The sequence below is a fragment of the Astatotilapia calliptera genome, chromosome 3 (assembly GCF_964374335.1).
Source record: "Astatotilapia calliptera chromosome 3, fAstCal68.1, whole genome shotgun sequence".
Classification (NCBI taxonomy): domain Eukaryota; kingdom Metazoa; phylum Chordata; class Actinopteri; order Cichliformes; family Cichlidae; genus Astatotilapia; species Astatotilapia calliptera.
This window is the reverse complement of record NC_137424.1, coordinates 65409670-65435331: the sequence shown is the minus strand read 5'-3', so window position 1 is coordinate 65435331 and position 25662 is coordinate 65409670. Positions and strand designations below refer to the sequence as shown.

Below are 25662 nucleotides of genomic sequence, written 5' to 3'. Positions count from 1 at the left end.
TTTAAACAGTGATTGCGAAAGAAAAAAAAAATCTTAGAATTTCTTAAACATTTCATGCATTTTTCAACTGTCTTTTTTTCATCAACAACATGAAGTGCAGGTCTTCAGGGCCAGCTTATGTGATAGGAATTCCGTGGAAAGTGCAGGGTATCAAGCAAGTCCAGGGGATCAATCACTGCTCAATCTCATCATAACAACTTTATTCTCTTAAACATTAGATCTTTAAACCATAGTCTAAGTGGATATATCACCTGAAACTTAGATTTGCTCTAAATCTGACCAGGCCTGCTTCAATTCACAACTGAAAAGTGTCTGTAGTATATTTTTGCCTGTACAGTATAGTTATTTATTTATTATTTTATTTTGTAACAATGGAAAAAAGTATCTACTCCTTTTCTGTTAGCTGACACCCATCCTAGAGTAAATAAGTGCAACAGACAGAAGTGGTACCAGCAAGTACAGACAGATTTACACTTTAAAAGATTGAGAGAAACTGTATTGTGATCTAAGGAGCTTGGAAGGAAAAGCATCTGGACTTCTTTAACCTCCTAGAACCTGGCGTCCACATATGTGAACGTCACATTTTGGGTTGCCTAGACTAAAATATGTAAATCATGTAAATTGACAGAGTGAGTGCACAGAGGGCACCAAATTTTTGCAGAGTTGCCACAGACCTCCAAACTTCATGCGGTCTGCAGATCATGTGGATTTAGTCGTGAACCGTTTACCAAGCAGCGCGACCTGATTTCTGCTTGTCTAGTCTGCCATCTGGTGGAAAAAGGCGGTAAGTGCACGTATGACCGCCTGGGTCCACTTTTTTTCTTCTTTGTTTCTGTCTCAAATAAGCAGCTGCTACAAAGAAACCCCCGAACTGCCCCGCTGCTGTGTTTTATCCATGCCGGCTCACTTACAGTCCGCCGGGCTTTGAGAAACACGCGCTTTAGGTACGTCCGTTACTTGGCTAGCCGAAGCTGTTAGCTTCCTCAGCAGCTACAACAGACTGCGACGTTTACGGTAGAGGGTGTTTGTGCGACCGCGTTAAACAGCTAACTAGCTTGAGCCCGCTGATGAAGTGCGGTTATAAAACAAAGGGATTAGCAATGCTGGCCTCGAGCTGTAGCAACACCTAATAACGGTCGCAGCTAACAGTTTTTACAGTAAACAAATGCTATGATGAAAAGCATTGCGTAGAAGTACTAGTATTGTGTTAATCACAGGATAAGTTGCTCTACTTTCCCCTCTGCTAATGTGAGCGTTGGTGGTATAGTGGTTAGCATAGCTGCCTTCCAAGCAGTTGACCCGGGTTCGATTCCCGGCCAACGCAAAGTCATTTTTTCACTAAAGTGGCAACTTTAGATTCTACTGTTAACAATTGCATATTTAAAAACGTGCTCACCCCAACGGTTTTCATTTGGTGTCTGAAAACTAGCGTCTGAAAACTTTTTGTGGGGGAAAAGCTTTTTGTGGTATGAAAACTAAAGTCATTTAAACACACTGTTAGAATTTAAAGCTACCCGGATTTTCAGGCACTAATGCAGGCACAATCAGCTGTCTGTCCTGTTAATGGGGACTTTGGCACGACTGTCCTATCCTCTCTTGCTTGCCGTGATCAAATTCAGTGAGTGTTCATACCAACGGGACAGGAATTTTATTCTACAAACTTAAACATGAAGAGGAACTCATGACACTAAATACAAAATATATTTAAAAAAAATATAACTTGTCTCTTATGTTGTTCCTGCAGCTGCTGAATGAGCTCTGTTAGTACATGCCGACATGGGGAGGTATTTCCACAGCGAGGTGGACATTAAGAGCCCGTGGCATCAGGTGCTGGCTGCCTTCTGGCAGCGCTACCCAAACCCATACAGGTAATTAATGATTGTTTCAGTGAATATGCAAAGTCATTTCCATCAATGAATCTGATATTTTTCCCTTATAAAACAGTGAAAAATGTCACCTTATTATCTAGTACAATAAAAGAAAAAAAACACATTAGTCCATTTTCTCCAGACAATGGACAAAGTGGACCAAACTGTCGTGCTTTTATCTTGACTGCATCAACCCTGGGTGTTGTTTGGAGAACTTCAGTTTTTTAAACAATAAAAGACATTTTAAAAAAAAGAATGTGTGAGTGTCCTTAAAAAATAGATCTGTTTTGGTGTACCAGCACCCATGTACTCACGGAAGATGTCCTATACCGCGAGGTCACCTCCAGCAACCACCTGCTGTCCAGGCGACTGCTGACGAAGACCAACCGCCTGCCGGGCTGGGCGGAGCGGGTCTTCCCCATGCACATGGCTCAGGCGGTCTATGTCCTGGAAGATTCTATCGTGGACCCTCAGGCCCACACGCTCATCACCAAGACCTGGAACCTGAACCACAACACGCTGATGGTGAGATGCGCTCTGATTAGATCACTGTGGTTAATTAACCCCCCCACCCCCACCCCATGACAGATAGGATAGAGTTCAGATCGATGGTCTTATTGTCATCAAGTGATTTCTCCCACTTTGAATGGGGCAGTTTGCAGTTTGAGATAACCAATCAGAAAATGGCCACGAGCTGTGAATAGCATGAAAGCATGAGATCATGGTCATAAGAGGTGGATGTAATAGAGCAGACCTTCCCAAAGTGTGGGGCCCGCCCCCCAGGGGGGGGCGCAGAGCCATTGCAGGGGGGGCGCGGTATGAAAAGGGAGGGAGAGAGAAAACAAAACTCTTGGACACTGCTAGCACAGGGCGCCCACAGAAATGCAAAGCAGGAGATGAAGCATCGCTGAATATGTTTCCAAACCAACTTCATTCTAAGCCAAAGACTAGAAAATCTGGTGAAGCATGTTTGCCCTTTGGTTTCACCTGCACAAGTGCCGAGGTAGGTCTCCCGTGCTTAATTGGTTTTCCCTGCGTTGGGAGCAGCACTGTGCTCTCCCTATCACGGACAAACAGTATCCCACAGTTGTTTATGTTTTTAAACCCATTTTGCACAGAGAGGCATTTTTTGAAAAATGCATTGATAGCAATGTTGAATATTATTACACATACAGTAAAATAATCACACCGTGATGCCTCTGCCTTTCTAAATGGAGGGACAGTAACTGCGTTTGTATATGTTAGTGTGTAAAACCTGAAGACAGTAAGATTAACAGTATTTTGTCTCTATCTGCCATTCTGCAATTCATCTCATGTAAACAATAACGTGCGCACAGCGTGACGTGAAAAAAGGCACATACCTTTGACGTTGCGTGACGAACTCTGTATTCCTCATCCACACGTAAACGGAAAAAAAGGAGTTTTAAAAAAATCTCAGTTTTCGGTGATTCGAAATGCTGTTTATGTGTGAACGAAACAGCTGCGTTTTCAAAAATACCCGTGTAGGTGTGGACGTAGCGTAATAGTTTACTTTCTTACTACCTGTAATTTATTGCAAGTTACTTGTATTTGCTTAATTGTTTACTAAATGTTTGAGGTGTGAAAGAAACCGCAATGGATCAAAATATGGGCGTGTGTGGTTGGAGGATGTGTTTGTGCGTGTGCGTGCGTGTTGTAAAACAAAGGCAGCAAAAAAAGTTTGGGAACCACTGTAATAGAGGAACCAGCTGACATGGTTTGAGCACCTGAATAGGAGATCTCCTGCACATCTAGACTTTGATGGACTAGGTCAGGGGTTTTGGGCATGTCCAGCTGTGAGGAGACCTGTGACAGAAACAGGACTGGACTGGGAATGCCTTGCTGGAAAGGCTGGAGATAGTTGCCTAAATGAGGCCATTCTCTCCACTTTTGCTCATCTCAGAAAGGACAAGAAAATGGATGAATTTGCGGATTTAAAGAACTGCACTGGACACAGGTATAAATGCTTTTTGACTGGAAAACTACAAGGCCTCTTACAGTCTGGTTGGTTTTAACATTTTCAGTATTTAACTAAGTTGAATATAATACTTTTTCCTGTGCTTGAACATAGTTTGTGTTTGGAGTAAAAACGGGCTTTTTTGTACATTTTCTACCGTTTCTGCCTCTAAGACTGTTGTGGAGCGGTGTCTGTTTGAAGAGAACCATGGTCGGCCATCTTGGACCAAATTGAGGAGGGAGGCCTGGATCTCCACAGCTGTATATGGACTGGGTCGACCCATACAGGTATACACAAACATACAAATGTTTCAGTCCTAGGGAAAATTGGCCACCAAAACCCAAACTCAACCTACTATCACTTAAAGTATAAAGAACACATCAGCTTCTCTTAGTGTATTTCTGATAGAGATTGACAGACCACGTGACCTTCGTGCATTGCTTTGTGGGTACCCGTGGCAACAAAATCAAAACACTGCATTAAGCGCTAGTATTTCCAGCACCGGTAATCATTAATTCTGTGGTTTTAAACCCTACTTGCATTTTATTTACCCCAAAAACAGTTATGTACAAAACGACGGACAACACGGCAGGTCCGTACAAAGGTTGATAGAGGGTGCCCAGTCTGGATCGCATTCCAGCATTTTGTAGGCTGGTTTTCCTACAAAACATAACAAACATTAGCCCGCAAAGCCACAGTGAACAAAGCAGCATAGCGCAATGAATTCTATTCAAATCAATATAAGACTTACTTGTAACCTACATCAACAATTATGTTATGATAAATTACGTAATAACTACAACAGAAGACGTACCTTTGTGGAAATGCTTGGAGCAGACTAACATGTGAGCTGGAGTGTTCTGAAACGTTATATTTGGTCTTCAAATTGCTGCAATCCAGGCCATACGTCAGCTCTTGTTACTTCGGAAACATGGCTTGAACAATTTCTCTTCCACGACGTAATCCCATAAACGATCTCTTTACCCGTCGGCTTCCCGTGGCTGTCATGCGACCGGCTATTGCAGTTAATAATACAACAGCTTCTCGCCATTTTTTGTGTTTCTTTTTATCGCTGTGTGACTGTTTTCATGTGAAAGCCTGCGTGCGCTAGTACCTCTTGCCACGAATTCCCAGAATCCTTTGCGGTTTTACCCCAGAATGACATCACATTTTCAATCTCTATAAAAGATCCCCAGTAATGGCTGGAGGTGTGGTCAACACGAACTTGATAACGGCTGCTTAGTTTGCCTTAATGTTCTGCATGTTTGCGATTATAATTTTATTCCATTATTTTTGCAGTTGGGTTGTTATGCTTGTTACATAGCTTCATGTTGGATTAGCTAATATCTCGGTTACTCCTTGGCAATGCAGGTCATAAATAAAACCCCTGACTAGTTAGCGAGTTGTTGCTGGGGAAATTCGTTGCAAAGAGGGTGCTGCACCAAAATTCTGTCTGCGATTGGTTTGGTCTCTTATCAGATTGTCCATTGTCGCCCATAGTTTGCATGGAAGATGTCTGCAAACACTCAGAAAATTGTGAAGTAATACCTCCTGGCTCTCAAGCCAAGCCAAGATACCAAAACCAACTATGTGACACTTCGTCAGTATCTATATACAGCTAACGTATGGTGCGGGTATTTATCTTTGACTAATTCTTTGTCTTTCTCCGCCAGGAATTCGGTCTTGCCAGGTTTAAAAGTAACCAAGCTAAAGCCATGAGAGGGCTGGAGTACTCTCTCTCCAAGCTACAGAGTAAGTCACAAATACATGCACACACAAATCTGTATTTCACCTCTGAGGGCTTCACCAAAACCTGAAGCTTAATTACCACAAGCTATGTGTTTTTGTACAAAAGTCCTGAAACTGTAAAAAGAAATCCAGTTAAAACCAAGAAAACAAACGTCAGCCTATCACAAAACCGCTGTTTTTTCTTTCTTAAAAAGGGAAATCATCATTTAAAAACTATGGTTTTTATTTTCTCTGATCATCTTTGTCTAATTTAACTTTTAGAGCATTTCATTAAATGTTGGTCTCAATCTTGAGACCAACATTTACTGTATTGCACACCTTTGGTGGTGGCTTAGAGTGATGTCAACTTTTTCATTGATTTTTAGATTTGGTCACAGGAGTCACAATTTTTTTTATTTATTAAAATATGAATAACAAATGTCATATGAGTCTTCTCTTTTGACTTTTTTATGTAGATGTAGTTTAGATCAGCCTGATTTTCGGTCATTAGAACTTAAACCTTAGATTGCATATAAAAGACGACGGTACACTCCGGGTGTGAGAACTGTGCATTTTCTTTTCTAGTGTTAAACCTTAAACCTATTTTCAGCTCCATTATGCTCATATTCAGTTTATTTTTCACTTCAGGGCTCAGATCAGTGTGACAGTTCCTCATTTTCTACTTTTATTTATCCACAGCTAGTGACCAGGGAGAGTCATCAGAGAAGCAAAAGCCCCTCCCACCACAAGCCACGCCGACCCCCAACCAGAAACCCAAACAGTTTGTCTGAACCTCAGTAGGAACAACAAGCCCACAATAGAGATTGACAGACCACGTGACTTTTGCGCATTGCATGCCGGGAACTCGTGGCAAAACAATCCAAGTACCGCATCAAATGCAAGTATTTGCAGCACTGCAAAACGTTCATTCTCCGGTTCCAATACCTTCTTGCTTTTTCTTTGCCCCCCAAAAAAGGTATGTACAAAACGAAGGATAACAATGCCGGTCTGTACAAAGACAGACTCGACGAAAAGGCAAAGAAAAGATACGTGGAAAAAAATCAAAGGAGTGAAAGGGTTAGACCCTTACGAGCACACAGAGTAGACAAAAGACGTTAGCGTGCTGCCCAACTTTCACCACCACCAGTGCATACATTCATGAAGTTTAGTAACTTCAGGTCACTGCAACAAGCCCAGGTACAGTTTACTGACGGATGGGTACAGGACCTTGAAATGCACCGTGTAGAACGAAAGACCATCGCACAAACAAAGGTAAGTTTACCAGTCTCACAAACCGTCGTCATAAATACACATTCGTTAACCGTTTATTAATAGGACCTTTAAGCTCAATGGTAATTAATTAGTAGTGGAAATAATTTCTGGTACGGATTACAGAAATGTAGCAGTGACAATAATATTGTATGCTGTAATCGTACTGGGCAATTAGTGATACAAAAAACCAAAAAACCTGTTTTATCTGCTTTACCCGTCGGCTTCCCGTGGCTGTCATGTGACCGGCTATTGCAGTTAATAATACAACAGCTTCTTTCCATTTTTTGTGTTTCTTTTTATCGCTGTGTAACTGATTTCAATTGAAAGCCTGCGTGCGCTAGTACCTCTTGCCACGAATTCCCAGAATCCTTTGCGGTTTTACCCTTGAATGACGTCACATTTTCAATCTCTATGGCTCGTTTGAAGAGCAGCACTAAAACGGTGGGGCATCCACTCATCCTCAGTTCTGATTGGTGACACATTAGCTGATACTGATTACTTTTCAAAGTCACCAATCAGAGCAATGAACTACAATAATTCCCAGGATTCCTTGAGACTGATTTAATCATCTTATTAAAGTTTTAGTAATTTTTTTTTTAAGTTTGCAGTTTGTAATTTGTCAGTTATGTAATGTAAACATGATATTAAGTTAATAATTTAAGTTTATGTTGACTTTTCTTATCTTTGTTTTTATATTTTTATATGGAAATAGTTTTTTGTCTTATTTTGTAGAATTCTCTGAATGATTATTGTCATCTTGGATTTCTTTGGGACCTCCCACAGTAAATGTCTTAAGAGATTTTCTATCAATAGGAACGGGTTTACATCAGATTCAGGTAGTTTAGAATCAGACTGTTGTAGAAATGCATGTTTCATAGTATCCATATGCCAGTTTGAGTAGATGTTTGTTTTCTGGTGGTATGGCTCTGATCTTAAAATTCCAATAGATTTATGTTCTGGATAATTGGCCAACCCATTGAGACCAAGGGGAAGGTCAGAGTTGAGTTTTGTTTTTTCTCATGCTAAAGAGGATATTGTGTTTTAGATGTAGTCTTATCTGTTTTGGATTTTCCCATTTTTCCATTTGGTAGCTCGAAAAAGGGTTGTCAGTAACCTGGTGTATGTTAATATTGCAGCATGCCAAGCTGCATTATGCAAAATCAACCTCTGGGGCTAACAAATAAAGCTAATGTTAAAGCACTGAACACTGCAGTTTCTCTAATATCCACTTCAGACTGGTTCTAAAAGTGACCAAAAGTGAGTCAGTTCCCACAGATGCAAAATGTCAAACTTTACAACAGAAATAAAGATATTTACAGCCTGCTACAAAAAGATATTTTGGCCATATAAACTGTCCTGCATGTTGGCTAGAAGAGGGACATCAGTGTTAAAACTTCTGCCCACTCCCTGTGTGTTCTATATAATATCTATTCACACATCTTGACGCTGAAGGTTCTACATGGTTCTTACATGGTAAAGTAAGCACCTGAAAATAAAAGAGAAAAAACTTGTGGGCTGCAAATGGTAGTTTCTCATTGCCCGGATAAAAAGAATTTGTTAAATGGCGTGATATGGCAGTCTCACTTCTGTCAGTCTGCCCCAGGGCAGCTGTGGCTACAACTGTAGCTTGCCTCCACCAGTGTGTGAATGAATGAATAGTGGAATTGTAAAGCGCTATGAGGGTGTCGAAAAGCGCTATATAAATACAATCCATTATTATTATTATTAGACAAAGGTTGAACTATTTGGCCAAAATGACAGGTGGTGTGTTTGGAGGAGTAGCACTGCAGCGGCCGTCAAGCATGGTGGTAGCGTCATGCTCTGGGGCTGTTTTTACACTATTGCTACTGGTACATTACACAATGTGGATGCAATAATACAGGACTCTCCTTTTTTTTTTTTTTTTTACTTGACAACGATCCCAAACACAAACGAAAACTCGATTCAAATGGAAGCACATTCAAAGCACATTAGCTCACATTAGCTAAGCCAGGTCTTTGCGAGGAAACTAACCAATTGAAATAAACTCTACCAATTCTGCCATGATGAATGGTCAATTATCCAGCCTGAATTATGCCAGAAGCTTGTTGATGGATACCAAAAGTGTTTGGTTGAGGTCAAACCTTCTGAGACATTTAACCAAATACTAGTGAGGATGTAAGTATATATTTAAGTCTTTATGCATAGTTTTCGACCCTGTGTGAATTAGAGAAAATTCCAAATAAATTCAAACTTGAGCACCCAGCTCTTATTTTTTAAAGTAATTAAAGATGTATGCTATACCATCATTCCACCATCGAAAAAGGCCAGTTCCAATAACTTATTTAAAAAAACCAAATTACCATGACATTCATGATGAGTGTGTATAAACATCTGACCACAACTGTATGTTTAAATGTGGAATGAATGGGTGGTGTCTGTAACACTAATATTAGTGCACATCTTTTCATTTTTCTAAGCCCGTCAGCTTTTCAAAGCCTCTGAATGTATTGCAGGAAATATTCATTAAAGCTGAAAAGACTGGAGTTCAAGCTGAACAGTTTCAGAGCCAAAAAGTAGAAGTAATGAAATTCTGGAAAAACACAGACTGGTTACCACACGCTTTATTTTTCCATCCTTTAGCAGAAATAGTACAAGTATAAAGGAGATGGATAAAAGCAGCATGTCTCTTGTCTCTGCGAACACTGTCACATTAGGTCAGCACTCGGTTGGTCAGTCAGTCCATCAAAGTCACCGTGGAAACCACCTGAGAAGACAACCAGAGTAAACTGTGACTGCTGTTCTTTCTGTCACAGACCTTGGCTCCTTTTCACAAATCATATCCCAGTTCTTCTGTTGGAATCATCTGTGTTTGAGGATGACCTCTGCCCTGATGCTGGACTGTCAGGTGACGTACAGTGGTGTGAAAAAGTGTTTGCCCCCTTCCTAATTTCCTATTTTTTGTGTATTTGTCACTCTTAAGTGTTTCAGATCATCAAACAAATTTAAATATTAGACAAAGATAACATGGCCCTGTATGAAAAAGTATTTGTAATTAAATAGAAATTTTCTAACAAACTGAAGCAAGCTAAGAGATCTCAAAAAGCAAAACAACATACCACGATCCAAAGAAACGGCTGATAAACAAAGTAGGTGACATCTCTCAGTCTGGAAAGGGTTAGAAGGCCATTTCTAAGGTTTTGGGACTTCAGTGAACCACGGTGAGAGCCATTATCCACATATGGACAAAACCTCGAACAGTGATGAACTTTCACAGGCCAGCCTACCAAAATTACTGCAAGAGTGCATCAGCAACTCATCCAGGAGGTCACAAAAGAACGATTCTTGACCTCAAGCTGAGATCACGAACAGATGGCCGTATATTCTCACTTGGGTTCTGCAGGAGGACAATCATCCAAAGCACAACAGCAAGTCCACCTCAATGGCTTAAGAAAAACAAAATGAAAACTTTGGAGTGGCCAAAGTCAAATTCCTGACCTGAATCTGATTGAGATGCTGTAGCATGACCTCAAAAAGGTGGTTTAGGCTTGAAAATCCTCCAATGTGGCTAAATTACAACAATTCTGCAAAAATGAGCGGGCCGAAATTCATTCACAGCACTGTACAAGACAGACTGCCATTTATGGTAAACGCTTCGTTTCAGCTGTTGTTGCTAAGTTTGGCCCGACCAGTTATAAGGTTTAAGGGAGCGATCACTTTTTCACACAGGGCCATGTAGGTTTTTTCCTCTTAAAATTTTAAATTTAAATTCTTTTGATGATCTGAAACATTTAAGTGTGACAAATCTACAAAGGAAATAGCAAATCAGGAAGGGGGGAAACACCTTTTTGAACCACTGTATAAACTAGGACATTTTATTCACTCAACAGCTTATCAGGCAAAGTTGGAAATACAAACCCATCAGTTTAGGTGGGCAGAAAACTTAACTCCAGTAAAAATTGCTAACATATCTGTAATGTCTCTTTCCACCTCCACCAGTGAGGTTTCCTCAGGCATTTTTCCTCTTTCTGAATTTCTTACTTAAACTTCACTGTTCTCTTCAGCAATCACCACATAACATATATGATGGTAAATCACAAAAGCCGATTGTACCTTACCTAATAAGTCCAGGACACGCTGATGAAGGCTGGAGCTTCAGGTTCATATGTCAAACTGGCAGATCTGCGTACCCGAGCAGGTGTGTTACACGTCTGGAAGTTAAAGACAAAGTCCAGGCTTTACAAAACCAAGAGTGATCCATTCATTTAGGACTGAAGCCACTGACAGCAAACATTTCATCTTTTGTGTCAAAACCCTCCAATTATAACATTTTTATTGAATCTGATGATAGTAGTCTCTGAAAGTCGATCAGCATCTATTATATATGGGTCGATTCATCTTTTAAAAATGATGAATTCCGGTGATAACAATGAACAGCATCAGAAACAGCATTTTCAAAAGCTGAAGAACCTTTTAACCCTTTAAGACCTACCATAGAACCAAGTCCGCCAAAGCTTACTTTATATTTTCACATGCTGTAGTGCCATTTTTGGGAGCATTTCAAGTTGCTATACATCAATACAACTGTTATAGCCCAAATTTTAATAATATTTATGTATTAAATCCATATTAACCACATAAATTGCAAAAAAGTGCAATAAACTACAGAAAAATTGAACATCGTTTTTGTTTTGTTTTTTTACATATATTTCTACTTGGAGAAATTTAAGAGGTTTATCCCTCAAAACTTTAAATACGAAAAAGTTGCAAAAATAGTTTACAACCACAGGAAATTTAATTTGAGTGTCTTCATAGTTTTATTTTTGAGATACACCAATTTTTATATACTGCAGAAAAATTGAAAAACAATCCTATAATGCAAATTTGCAAAGAAAACAGCATGTGCATCAAAATAAACTATTTAAAGCAGTACAATTTGAGTTCTAAGCATCACAGAAACTATTCAGAAAAGCATAAAGTCAAACATGACTTTTAAAAACACCAGTATAGGCTTTTAAGGCCTACAACTAAAAAACTACATTTTCCGCGAAAATGACGTCACTTCCGGTTTCGGGCAGGTAATGGCGGACATGCGATCGTTCGCGCTGACGTCTATTTCAATGTAGGAAGTGTTACGAACAGCTGATCAGATTGGCAAAGTGTGTTTCTGGAATATTACATTTTTGTTCCTGCAAGCACTTTTTATGCAATTTTTGCAAAGCTATATGTGGAAGGAAACCGTGACCTAGCACAAGCTGATGGCATAAGATGTAAGTACAACCCCTCCGGTTTCATATGCAAAACAAAATTATTGTGCTAGCTTACATGGTTCCGGTTCTACAGGGATTTAAAAATAGTTACGCAAAACGGAGCGTTGCTGCTCCGACCGCCTTTAAAGGGTTAATGCTTGATGCACTGCACCCATATCTAACAGCTCGGGCAAATTAGGAAAAAAAAAAATCTATGGTGTCATGGACAAGAAAGTCTACCACAACATTTTAGTGCATTATGGAGTCTCTTCTGGACCGGAGCTGATTAGTCGTGGGTTCATATACCAACAAGACATTGACCCCAATCATAAGTCAAAGCTGTGCAGACACTATTTGACCAAGAAAAAAGAATGTGAAGTTCTGGACCTGATGAAATGGCGAAGCAAAAGGTCAGACTTCAGTTCTGTTGAGCAGATTTGAGATTTAATGTATTCAAAGACAGCTCGTTTTATGCAAACCAATTCTCTGTGGACATCTAGAAGCTATTTGGACATCAATAGCAAAAGACACTATGGATAAGGAACAGTAAATAATGCGCTTCAGTGTTTGAACATTTGCACACTGAAGAGAAATGTCTATGTGCAGAGCAATGTCTCATGAAATCAGAAAAGATGGCCAGATTTGGTATATCTTTCTATGAACATTTGCGTACCGGGATGCAGTTGTTCCCCTGTTTGGGACACAGGTGGAGTTGGCAGTGAAGGAAGATGTCACTAGAGCCCCCAGTGAACCGGAACATGTTGAAGGAGAAGTAAGTGGAGGTTGCCAGTCCGTTTTCCTCCACCTGCACCGTCGGGTCAGCAGGGTTTGCACAGCTGATCATAAGCAGGAAAATAAACTTTGTTCAGGAGTCCATAATAGTGATCAAAAGGAGTTGAATTAATCTCTGAGCAGCAGCGAGCAACCACCACCTCTGAGTTTCTCTCACCCGTTAATGATCAGATCATGTCTTGGACTGCTGGTGGGTGATGCCTTGCCAGTTGCCCAGCAGGAGTCGGTCACCACACTGACCATGCTTCCATCCAAGCCATCGGTCTTCAACACCATCCAGATTTTCTCGTTCAACTGCAATTCACTGTTCCACTCCACAAGTTGTGTGCGGCCGGCATCAGTGTAGGCCTTGATAGTCAGAGTGTAATTCCAAGCTCCAGATGTGATGCGCTGTGCAACGGACCTGCAGAATGCACACATTTACACTGTTGTTAACAACAATCCCAACTAGGGCTGCTCAATTAATCGAATTTTAATCACGATTACGATCTGGGCTTTCAACGATCATTAAAAATGACTGAGCCGATTATTAGCCCCTCCCTCATTTACCCTTAAAGGCCGGTCCGTGAAAATATTGTCGGGCATAAACCGGTCCGTGGCGCAAAAAAGGGTGGAGACCGCTGATTAAGAGGACCCGAGGGAAGCTCGGAAAGCTAAGCAGAAGTTATTTGGAGAGGAGAGTGACTGCCGTTGGTTGAAAAGAGAGGTTAAAAAAAACTTCAGTGGTGTTGCACACTATTTTATATTATTTTTTAAAGTCATTGTTTACCCTTTAAATCCAGTCAGAGCAGCACGCTCCGTTTTGCGTAACTATTTTTAAATCCCTGAAGAACCCTGAGCCGTGTAAGCTAGCGCAATAAGTTTTTTTTGCATATGAAACCAGAGGAGTTGTACTTACATCTTATTCCATCAGCTTGTCCTCGGTCACGGTTTCCTTCCACATAAAGCTTTGCAAAAATTGCATAAAAAGCGCTTGCAGGAACAAAAACATAATATTCCAGAAACACGCTTTGCCGATCCGATCAGCTGTTCGTAACACTTCCCACAGTGAAACAGACGTCAGCGGGAACTATCGCATGTCCGCCATTTCCTGCCCGAAACCGGAAATGACGTCATTTTCGCGGAAAATGTAGTTTTTTACTTGTAGGGCTTAAAAGCCTATACTGGTCATGTTTGACTTTTCTGAATAGTTTCTGGGATGCTTAGAACTCGAATTGCACTGCTGGAAATAGTTTATTTTGATGCACATGCTAGGATTGTTTTTTCGTTTTTCCTGCAGTATATAAAAATTGGTGTATCTCCAAAATAAAACTATGAAGACACTCAAAATAAATTTCCTGTTGTTGTAAACTATTTTTTGCAACTTTTTTGTATTTAAAGTTTTGAGGGATAAACCTCTTAAATTTCTCCAAGTAGAAATATATGTAAAAAAAACAAAAATGATTTTCAATTTTTTTTGTAGTTTATTGCACTTTTTTGCAATTAATGTAGTTACTATGGACTTAATGCATACATATTATTAAAATATGGGCTATAATAGTTGTATAGCAACTTGAAATGCTCCCACAAATGGCACTACAACATGTAAAAAAATAATATAAGCTCTGGCGGACTTGGTTCTATAGTAGGTCGTAAGGGTTAAATAAATATCGTCAAATAATCGAGATCTCAATTTCAGTGAAAATAATTGTGATTATCATTTTTGCCATAATCGAGCAGCCCTAATCCCAACATCTTAAAATACTTGCACTGTTAGCAATGCCCACATTTTAACAAATATTCAAACAATACCTAGCAGCCACTACAAACCAGTCTCTGATTCTGAAGGTTGCAGTGTTGATGTTCGGCTGACTGTAAACACAGGAGAAGTCGATCTGGACTTGGTCTTTGCGAGTGATGACGTCAGAGTAATTCTGGCTCCTGATGGTGTTCTTATAGATGATGTAGCTGTTGTTGGTCTGCAGGGTCACATAATCAGATACTAAGCAAGTTCTTCATTGTTTCATCTTTAACATCTGATACTGTTTAAGATGTTGACTGACTGGTATAAACTTCAGATGACCAAAAATTTTAGAATTCACAGAGATCAAAGCTTAAACAGCAGGAGATGAAACCCACCGTGACCACCGTCCCACATCTGTTGCTGCTGTTGAAGCTGAAGGTCACCATGTGGGTGAGCTTGTCCACCCGACCCCTGCAGGTCGGGTCGTTGAGGTGTAAAGCAGAGTAATTGATGTCTTTGTCCTCCAGGAGACAACCGACCAGAGTTAGTGAAGCAGAGTTCTCCTTGCAGACCGTTGCATCACCTGAACGTCACAATATCAGTCAGAAAAATCACAGTTAGAAGCTTTCCTACATTATTCAGCCCTGTTGTCATGGTGATGTCACAGCTGTCGTACCCAAAGAGTTGTTTGCTTGGTACTTGGAGGCAAAAATGGCCCGACAAAAGCAGCGAGTGTCACCACTGACCGTCTTCTCACCACAGAACTCGTGATCGCTGCAGGTCCTGTCCTGACAGAAGGCCTCAGAGGCTACAGAGGAACACACTCATCTATTATCCTGAAAACATGGGAGCTCTAAAAATCCACAGTTCAGTTCTTTAACAAAGGAGAGCTTATTAATAGGGGTGGGTTTTGATTAGTGATTTATCGATTAAAATCGATTCTAGCTTGGATAACGTGATATCGATTCATTAAAATCCTGAATCGATTTTTTAATCTAAATTTTAATTTGCCCGAAAAGCCAGAATCTCAGGTTAAACCTCACAAAATTTCAACAACCACCAAACAGCTAAAACAGTAAATGAGAGCAGGTACATGGATTCTGCACAAAGACGTAAACACAAAGCGCGGACCCGCGGATCAGGATCAGAATCAGTGAGATGTTGCCTTTCTCACCCGACGGCACGGACTGGAGCTGAAAGCCGACAGCTCGCTGATTCTGATGTTTCGGCGGGTCCACGCTTTGTGTGTACGTATTTTTTACGCTAGATTCCGAAGCTGCAGGTTTTCACTGAACCAGCACAAAAGAAGCAGCAAACTACGCTTCACATTTGATAAACATCGACGTGAATTCCCTCTTACTTTTGCTGTTTTGCTTCCACCACGATACAATCACACTTCATGCACAGCTCTCTCTCTCTCTCTCTCTCAGTCTACTTCAAGAACAGTTTTGTTGAGCTAGTTAATAGGTATGCCCTCATTGTCATCTGTTGTGATTTTATTTTGAAAGGATGCTTCCTGTTATGCTGCGGAGTATACGCGAGAGTTCAATAAACAAAGTCACCTTTTGGTGTGAATGTTCCCATGAAAGCCGATGCCCCACGTGTGATTATTCCTCCGTCTAGATAATAAGTATCTTCAATATTCATGCAGATTCTGCTGGAAGACCCGTCTCTGCTAACAAGTTTCCAGTCTAAAATTCTGTTTTCTTCATTATTCGCTTTCGCACAAGTCTACCATTGTTTACAGCACTGTTGGCCGCTGTTTTTTTCCTTTTACTTACTTCCGAAAAGAAAAGCTAATTTCTGCTGTTCAATAGGCTACTGAACAAATTTAAACTTTTTAAAATTGTGCAAAATTGCAAAACGTTTAGCTGTGTCTCTAATAAAACCTCTGTAACTTTGCTCTGCTTCACTTCAGCAGCATCAGGTAATGTTCATATGCTGATTAATGGGTTTCTTTCGTTTTTGATCTACTACAGAATATTTTTATAAAATCTCAGGCCAGGAAAATCACCTTCATGTTTTTCTGTGTTTTATCCTCAGTTACTTTGACACAAAGGTATCTGCTGTGATGCTTACACCTTTGATAAAGTCTCGCAAGTGTCAGCTTTCTTTTTATAGATATAAAAATATAGAAATGTACCGATGCATGATCTGAATTATAATATTTCTGACTGTCTGAGGCCAAATTTCCCCGATTCAAATCAAATCGAATCGAATCAGAATTGAATCGATTCTAGAAATCAGTGACAATCTGACGTCTTATTAAGGTCTTATTAACATCTTACAGCAGCCGGTATTTGATGTCCAGCCATCCAGAGCGTGGTTGTGTAGACTGCAGGCTCTGGCGTAGGCCTTCAGGAACTGACAGTTGAGTCCGTCCACTGCAGGATATTTACACAAAGTGTCGGTGCAGGCGGTTACGTAGGGCTCTGGGTCGATGTCAGTGTTACAGGAGGAGAAGGGCGCCTCCTTCAGGAGATTACAGCTGTACCACAGATAGAGAAACAAAATTGAAGACAATAAAATAATAATCTGTAATCAGTTGTGTTTATCTTCCATCTATGCTACAGTCACATGTGATGTACCATGTAATTTACAAGACAGATCAACACACATGTTTTTTATTACGTCAAAGGGTAAAGAGATCCTGCCTTGTGGATCAGTCTGCTCACCGTTCAGTCACACTGGTGCAGTCGATCGTGCTGTCAGCAGTCTCACTGTACTGCATCTCACAGCTAGGGGGCGACAAACAACAAAGTTCAGGCTCATTCATACAAACAGAATATCTGCAACATCAGCAGCAGCAGTGATGAGGTCTTACCTGGTGAAGCTGTACTCAGAGAGCCTCAGGTCACTCAGAGAGCTGCTGGAGTTTCCACACAGACCCTCCACAGATGAACCAGCAGGTCCTGCACAGGATCAGGACAGAATGAGTCAGATCAGCATCAATATTCAAACTGGAGGAACACAGCAGCTCAATAAATAACAGCACAGTTTACAGTTTACATTACATGAGTTAAACTTTATTTTCTGTACCTTCTAAGAGGATCTGTGCGGTGTTGCCATCAAAGAAGACAGAGATGTTGAGGTTGGTGAGTTCGGCAGTGACTCCAGTTTGGTCCTTAGAGAGCTGCACACCATGAACCAACTGAGGTGAGCTGCTGAGGGTCAGTGTGGAGTCGTCCAGCTGCATCACAGCAGAGACAAAGTGGTGGAAACACTGAGTGAAACATGTCAAACACACAAACAGGCTGATTTCACAGCAACAACCACTGAGTTCAGCAGCTCTGAAAGAACTGCTTCTAACAGCCCTGAGAAGAACGATGCGAGGAGACACAGCAGAGGATGAGGGAGGACTTTGGATCAGACTCCACTCTGACACATGAACTGTGGCTGTAGGTCGCTTACCTGAACTCTCCCACCTTGTTCCAGGTGAATGTCATGCCCGTCCACACGCAGCGTCACACTGTCCAAAAAGCTCACATCTTTACGACGTCTGTCCCTGAAGTTCCCCAGAACAAGGAAGTCTGGGAGTGACGGAGTCGAGAACAGAGAGTATGCACAGCGATCCTGGATGGAGTTCATATGGCCGTGGACGTCGATGACAGTGGGGCCGGTCACAGTGCAGGTGGAGTCCAACATGGTGTCCAACACACAGCTAACAAAGGCAACCAACCACAAACATCACCATGAGTTGCTGCCAAAGAAGGTTACCCCAGGGGACCCTCTATTTCTTAAGTTATTTCACTGTAGAACCTTTTAGTAACAAAATATGAAGAGAAAATATTTACATGCCGTTGCCTTGACAATGCTCCAATGGACCACAACCAGAGGTCTGGAGGGTTGCAGTCTCAGAACAGGTGACACTGGAGCAGATTTGTGGGTCAGAGTTGACCACAGTACCAGGTTTATACACAGTATCTGGGAAGAGATAGAGGCTTCACTTTAGTTCAACAGTTTTCCAACTGTAAGTGCAAATAAAACAGTAACAATCAAATCTTTCAGAATTACATAATCCCAAAGTCACGGTAGGAGTTTAAGATTCACTAACCTGAGTGTCTGCATCCACTGATATCTATGGTATCATTGTGATTGTTGTTAAGAACGTTATTAACCTCTACTTTGTCGATTACGACATCACTGACCTGAGTATAGAACTAAACAGAAACAAACACAGCTAATGTTATAATCACAGAACAGAAAGAACTGACATCAAGCTGAAAACAGACACAAATGTTGGCATTAAATATAAAGTATTTAACATATTACGTCAAAGTGTTATTGTTCATATACACACAGACTCACCGCCACTAAACCAGTGCCATGTGCTTCCAAACTCAGAGCTGCTTCTGTCCCAAAGTTGAGTAGGTGTAAGCTAATCTGTAAACAGGTTAACAGGAAAGATTCAGTCACTGTGAAGAAGTTTCATCTGAAAGTGTTTAGAAAAGCTCAGGTTCACAACATTAACATTGGGCCTGTTGAGCTGCATTGCTAAAACATTTTGAATTTCATAATGGAGTGTTTCCATATGCTATAAAAACTACAGTCATCACACATGTTTTTAAATCAGGTGATTATATAACCAATCATCAGACCAATCCTTCTGCTAGCAACAAAAATAGCAGAAAAAGTGATTTTTAAACAAACACGATCATAATCCAACATGTTGTCATATACTGAAGTGATATCCATGCAAGTCTCTGTTTTCATGGTCTGTATTGTCTTGAAGTGCTTCTGTTTTCAATCTTTAATAGTTGCTTTTGATGTTTAGTTTGTTTGGTTATGATTATGCATTACTTTTACCATTCACATGCGTTGGTCCTGTCTCCTGTGTACGCTTAGATGCCTTTGCATCTTTGGTTTTCCTTCACCCTTCAGGTGAAAACTAGCCTGTACGGCTGCATCTGACATACTCATGTTAATTAGTCTACAATGTCCCTTTAAAAAATAAAAAAAACATTTTTCATTTTATGTTTGTTTTCAGTGTTGATTGAAACTATTCATTTTAGGCACACCCTTCAGGCTTTGTGATGCAGAGCAGGACTCACCTTTGAACTGCTGATCTGCATGGTTATTTGCACACTGCATCTCAAACTGTTCTGAATTGTTTGTGTTTTATTTTTAACCCAACGTTCAAGAACAGACTCTGCTTGAACTATATTAAAAGCTGCTCTCCTTTTGTCAGGTGAGCTCCCCACGATGCAGTCGCCTTCATTCCTAGGGTCGTAAAACTTGTCAAAACACATCACAATGTCTCGTCTTGTGAAGGTCACCTGTAAAAATCAGAGACACAACAAATCAAATAGCAAAATATTTTGTGGGTTTTTCTGTCATGTACAGCTGAACTGTTGGTGCTCAGGTTTCAGTCAGAGCTCTCGCTCTGCTTCAGGAAGCTGCATCAGGTGATGGTTACATACTCAGCATCACTGCAGAGGACATTAATAAGACGCTGATCTCTGAACTCTTCACTCAGTCTGCAAACATCATCTCTGCTACAGGTGGAGATTAAACAGCAACAACACATAAAGCTCTGCTAAAACATCAGGCTTCATCCTACTCACATAGAGCTTCCCGTACGTCTGTCCATAATATGTGATGGGACATGAGCTGATGTCCACCACTGAAGGCTGAGTGACTGACTGTTGCTCAGCACCTGAAGACACAGACACACGTGAGAGGTGTGAGCTGCAGCTTGTTAGCTGTTAGGACAAACAAAGGTTCACATTCACGCGTTTGTAGAAACAAAGTATTCGTACAAGTTGCCAAAATCTTGGAAAAGGAGGGTAGATTACAAGTTAAACTTGGGGAACTTATATGGATGGGTATAGTAGACTTAACGTTTTTATTACTTACTCACTTTACACTCTTATTTGTAATAGCAGAGCATACTCGATGCAGCGATGGACAGCCGGATAGGTCATGATCAGTCTCATAGCTGGTGTAAAACAACTATTCAAATTATTTTGCTAAAGAAATAGGGTTGATGGATATATGGGGACTTATGAAGTCTTATCTATGTTACGGTAGTACATTAACATGTACTCTCACGACAGGCCTAAACACTAAAGTACAGAAAGGTTACTATGTTGTAACTTCAGATATTGCATCGTATAGATCAGCTATGCAGTGTTTGGAAAAGAGAATGAGAGCTGTTTTGATCTGAATATGTTGAGTTGATAACATTCAGAGTGCCAGTGAGGCTAAAACAAAGTAAAACAAAATGTATGAAATACATGACAGGGACTCACAGATAATCAGGGTGAAGCTGAAAAACCAGTAACAGACAGATATGGACAGGGAAAATACTCCAAATGCAAAGACTGGAGGTCCACTACGAAGCAGGATTCAAACTTATTTACGCTGGGTTTCCTGTCCTGTGAAAGTGTGACTGGGGCATATCATGATGGTAACTAATACTGCAAACCTAACCTGCACTGGGTAAGAGATCAGCAGGTATGAAATCAGTCACCTATTCTCCAGAAATGAGCTTGGCCATTTCTGGGAGATCCCTCGGACCTCTGTATGGCGAGCAGTGTTGGTCAAGTTACTTGAAAAAAGTAATCAGTAACTACTGATTACCTCCCCAAAAAATAATGCCGTTACTTTACTGATTACTTATTTTCAAAAGTAATTAATTACTTAGTTACTTAGTTACTTTTTAAAAACACGATTTACAACCTGAAGAGGTGATAAAGCGATAGATCTTTCAGCCCAATTCTACTTTTTCTGCATAATCCATCATACAAAATGTAATCAAATGGAAAAGTCTCTTTTTAAAGCTTGTTTTATTAGTTTTAATCTTTTAACTTTTTGCATCAAGCAAAACTTAAATTATATGCACCATTCTCTGACTTGAATAAATTAGTTTAACATTTAAACCTATTTTCTGCACATTCCAGCACATAAAATAAAATATTATTTTGTGTTTACACTCACTCTTTCAAATAGATGCAAGTAAAACACAGCAGAAAATAAATAAAATCAAAGACTCAGCGGTCCTTTTGCTCTATTTTCACCTGTGAAGCAGGAGTAGGGTAGGCGGATGCTTGCCCTGGTGCAGGTGTGCCGCGGTCAGTTGAAGAATCCGCGAGTTTCTCTGTGAGATTCCCATTATGTGGTAGCTACTCGGTGCTTGCTTGGAAGTTTAGGGGGTTTTTTTCGCTGTAAAAAGAAGTTTTCTTCCCACGCACGATGGACGCTAATGTTTTTGTCACTTTTTATGGAATCAAACTCAAAGTAATGTTTTTGTATTTCTCTGAGTATCAGTTAAGAAAAAAAAAGATTCTCAACTTTATTTGCTGATTTTCTCCTGGCTGGCTGCAGATATCTTAACACATCTTTTCTGTTTTATAAGCATTAATATATTATTCTAAAAGAGAGCAGATATTTGTATTGGTGACCTTAGTAAAACTGAAAAATGTTTAACAACTGAAGTGCTTGAAGTTTAAACTTTTAGTACTATATATTTCTCTACAGTGCCTTTCTCTTCACACACACACTGCTATTTTTGTATGTAGCGATCCATATTTTCCCCATGATACAGTTTTATCTTCCTGCATCCAGTAAATATGGAAGCTTGTTTCTGCCACTGAAAAAAATGCTGTCAGTTATCTGCAAGTGACACTTTTGGTTTATTGTCTTTAAATTTCAATTTAGTAACTCAAGTTTAGGATCAGGACTAGGGGTTATAATTTGTCTGAGTCTTATTAGTTCAAAATGCCACGAAAATAACTCAATATTAACAAAAAACAGGACTTGAAATGTTCAGTTATTACGTGAAAAGTTTAAGATGAGTGAGTTAAATTGAATGTGAACAGAAAACAGGAAATAATTTCTTCCACATAGACCCAAAACTATATTTAGTGTGTTTTGACCCTGAAGGACACAAACATGTTAAATGTGAGCAAAATGTTAGTAGAGCTCAGTGTTTTCAATGCAAAAAAGACCATAGCATTGTCAAACGCGCCAAACCTTCCACGAGAAAATCATAGAAACTAAAAGACAAGACAGGGCGTTTGAAAGAGTTCAGGGAGTCGTGTTGAATGTAATTAATGAACCATCAGATTGATGGATGGGCGGATGACAGAGATCTACATCCCTTGAACTCTTTAAAAATGCTTGTTTGTTTGTATGATTGTTTATTCTAAAATAAAGATATGAAAGCAAGGATCCCAGGAAAATCTGTCCATGTTTGTCAGATTATCAGCACTTCAAATGGCCTTCACTGTCCCTCCTTACTTCAGGTCATTTGGTCTTTGTTCCTCAGTCTCTGATTATCAGTTCCTGAATACTAATCACCAAATACTCAAGTCTAGTAAGGATTAGGGATGGGTATCGTTTAGGTTTTATCCGATACCGGTGCCAAATCGGTACTTTTGAAACGGTGCCGGTGCTCAAACGGTGCTCAAACCGGTGCTTAAAGAATGGAGATCACAAAATTGGTCCAAAAACTTCTCATGTTCAGCTGTTTTTTGTAAAAAGACAACAATGTTAGCCTTTTCTGCAGCTATGGGGCATGTATGGTATCACTCTTGGCTGGAAGCAGTGCTTAAACAATGGAAAAAACACCAACTTTGTCCAAAAACCTCTTGTACCTTTTTAAGGTAATGTTCTTTCTGTCTGTTATGAACCAAATAGGGCCAGGCAATGACATGAGTGAGGTTTCCCACTTTTTCTTTGGTCATTTTAGCCTTTTTGGCCAGGGTGAAGGGAGTATCTGCCATCAAACAAGAAGACAGCCGCATGTAGCTATGATGATGTTTGCTAGTTCACCTTACATGCATTAATGTAATAACATGGTTAGCCTACTCAACGTAAACTACACACGAACAACATTAAGCTACTCACGCAGAGAAGAACGGCTGCTGCTGCATCATCATCCTCATCATTTCTGCTACACTGGCAGGGCTAGGGGCCAGGACTCTCCTCTCGGCTGCTGCTGCCATCAAATACGGCGCATTTCTCGGCTTTTAAAAAAACGCTATGCGTCGCCAGGTGTTTCATCAGATTCGAGGTGTTGCCTCCTTTGCACAGTATCACAGTATCAGCTTAAAGCACTTTTGAACGCTTCACCTTGGACATTTTTAATCTGTAGCTCTGCTCTAAAAGAACGTACGTACCTGGACCCGCCTACTATCCTCGGAAACGTAAAATGATTGGCTAGAATCTAAAGTGTATCACAGCTCAGGAAAAAAAAGCACCGAAATAAAGCACCGAAATGTGCGCTGCTTTTTGGTCTGGTTACTACCGTTTATGTCAGAACCGGTGTACCGGTACCCATCCCTAGTAAGGATACTTTTAAAGTAGCTGCGGTGCATGCTTACCTGCCAGTACAATGAATGCAGACAGGAAGAGCAGTGGGCACAGCATGTTGGAGGGAACCAATCGCCTGACAAAGACCTGAAAGAAAAAAAAACACAGTTGGACGTCTGTGATTGGACAGAAAGTAGCACAAACATCAAATGGTAACACTTGGAGTTATTACTGTACATCATCTGTAAGGTTAGGAAAATCCCAGCATGCAGAATGTTTGAAATTATGACTCTGATGATGTCACAGAAACAGACTAACTGAACAATCATCACTGTGCGAGTTAAACATCTCCATGCTCCTTCAGCTGTCAGTGAAATTTGTCTCCTTGCATCAACACTTGGCACATTTCCTCTCTGAATCTAAGTTTATTTTCTCATTAAACACCAAACTTCAAAGAAGAGAAACATAACAATATGAATAAAAGACTGGAGGAATGCGTATCATGAGCAAAAAAACCAACGAAAACCCTGAATTTATCCTTTAAAAGGAGGACTCGGCATTTAAAAGTTCTAAAAGTCAGTGTGCGAGTTTTGCCCACTCCTTCGTCTGTCTGTTATTTATCCTGTTAAAGCCACAGAGATGCCCGTCAGTGACTCTTTATTGTTCTACTCGTGCAGCTCGTCTTACCTTCTGGAGCTCTGTTGGAGGATGAGGAGGGTGGAGGCTGCTGCTAAGGAGGCTGTCTGGTGATGGTGTCTCTGTGAGCCGTCCGTCTCTCTTTATTTGGATCCTTCCTGCTGTCCACACCCAGGTAGAGAGGAGGGCTGGAGGAGCTACCTGATGGGAACCTCCCACTGATGAATCAGCCTCTTACAGAGAGACACCTGAAATAAGCCCCCGAGAGCTTCAGGTGTTTTTTGAAACCTTTCAGCATATAACATTTATGTCTTCTTAAATGGAATAAAATTAGACATAATTCCTTATGAATTTTGATTGCTGAGATTTTTCTAGTGACCAACATCTTGTCCCGGTCCCGTTCGTAATCTCAGCTTTCTAATCACCACGTGGCTGCAAACACAAGTGCACACGGGCAAGAAAGTCGTCAAGGCCACCAAGATACAGAGACGGCAGAGATGGAGGAGAGTCCCAAGGCTGGAACGTTTGAGGCCAGAGATATCGTATCAAACAAAAATTCCTTTAGTTCACTCCTTGTGCTGAACGTTTTCGTGTCACCCTCACTGCACCTCATCTTTGGGATGACTGTGTATTCACACTGTTAGAGTCCTGTTAATGCCATCATATTACAACAACTTTAATCTACATCTGCTTCTGCTCAGACGGTACCTTTTTAGGGACCAGGAACCAGTGGGGTAGAGAGGAGGGCTGGAGGAGCTACCTGATGGGAACCTCCCACTGATGAATCAGCCTCTTACAGAGAGACACCTGAAATAAGCCCCCGAGAGCTTCAGGTGTTTTTTGAAACCTTTCAGCATATAACATTTATGTCTTCTTAAATGGAATAAAATTAGACATAATTCCTTATGAATTTTGATTGCTGAGATTTTTCTAGTGACCAACATCTTGTCCCGGTCCCGTTCGTAATCTCAGCTTTCTAATCACCACGTGGCTGCAAACACAAGTGCACACGGGCAAGAAAGTCGTCAAGGCCACCAAGATACAGAGATGGCAGAGATGGAGGAGAGTCCCAAGGCTGGAACGTTTGAGGCCAGAGATATCGTATCAAACAAAAATTCCTTTAGTTCACTCCTTGTGCTGACAGATTAACAAAAGATTAATACACTAATCAATTTTTGTCAGAAG

The 25662-nt window shown here is 40.5% G+C and overlaps 2 protein-coding genes and 1 non-coding gene across 4 annotated transcripts; 2 read left to right on the top strand and 1 right to left on the bottom strand.

Moving 5' to 3' along the window:
- Positions 1-722: 722 nt before the first annotated feature.
- Positions 723-8048, top strand: prelid1b (PRELI domain containing 1b). Of its 2 annotated transcripts, none has more exons than XM_080293995.1 (6): positions 723-1618; positions 1745-1868; positions 2168-2393; positions 4017-4130; positions 5517-5595; positions 6271-8048. In XM_080293995.1, exons 2-6 carry the CDS (start codon positions 1777-1779, stop codon positions 6360-6362), a joined length of 603 nt encoding a protein of 200 aa, XP_080150121.1. In that variant the 5' UTR covers positions 723-1618; positions 1745-1776; the 3' UTR covers positions 6363-8048. The 2 variants fall into 2 exon arrangements, with proteins under 2 accessions (XP_080150121.1, XP_026019033.2); XM_026163248.2 differs by having other exon boundaries at positions 727-944.
- trnag-ucc (transfer RNA glycine (anticodon UCC)) lies at positions 1253-1324 on the top strand. The gene has a single exon. It is a non-coding gene; the product is annotated as a tRNA-Gly (tRNA).
- Positions 8049-9431: 1383 nt separating the features above from the next.
- LOC113019463 (alpha-tectorin-like) lies at positions 9432-25097 on the bottom strand. The gene is made up of 19 exons (XM_080293990.1): positions 24529-25097; positions 23913-23988; positions 20151-20242; positions 19638-19862; positions 18895-18969; positions 18641-18746; positions 18381-18510; positions 17998-18247; positions 17626-17776; positions 17411-17498; positions 17262-17324; positions 16875-17074; positions 15263-15394; positions 14982-15169; positions 14673-14821; positions 13021-13266; positions 12745-12907; positions 10941-11033; positions 9432-9589 (listed from the first exon to the last, which is right to left on the bottom strand). Exons 2-18 carry the CDS (start codon positions 23956-23958, stop codon positions 10941-10943), a joined length of 2397 nt encoding a protein of 798 aa, XP_080150116.1. The 5' UTR covers positions 23959-23988; positions 24529-25097; the 3' UTR covers positions 9432-9589.
- Positions 25098-25662: the final 565 nt, after the last annotated feature.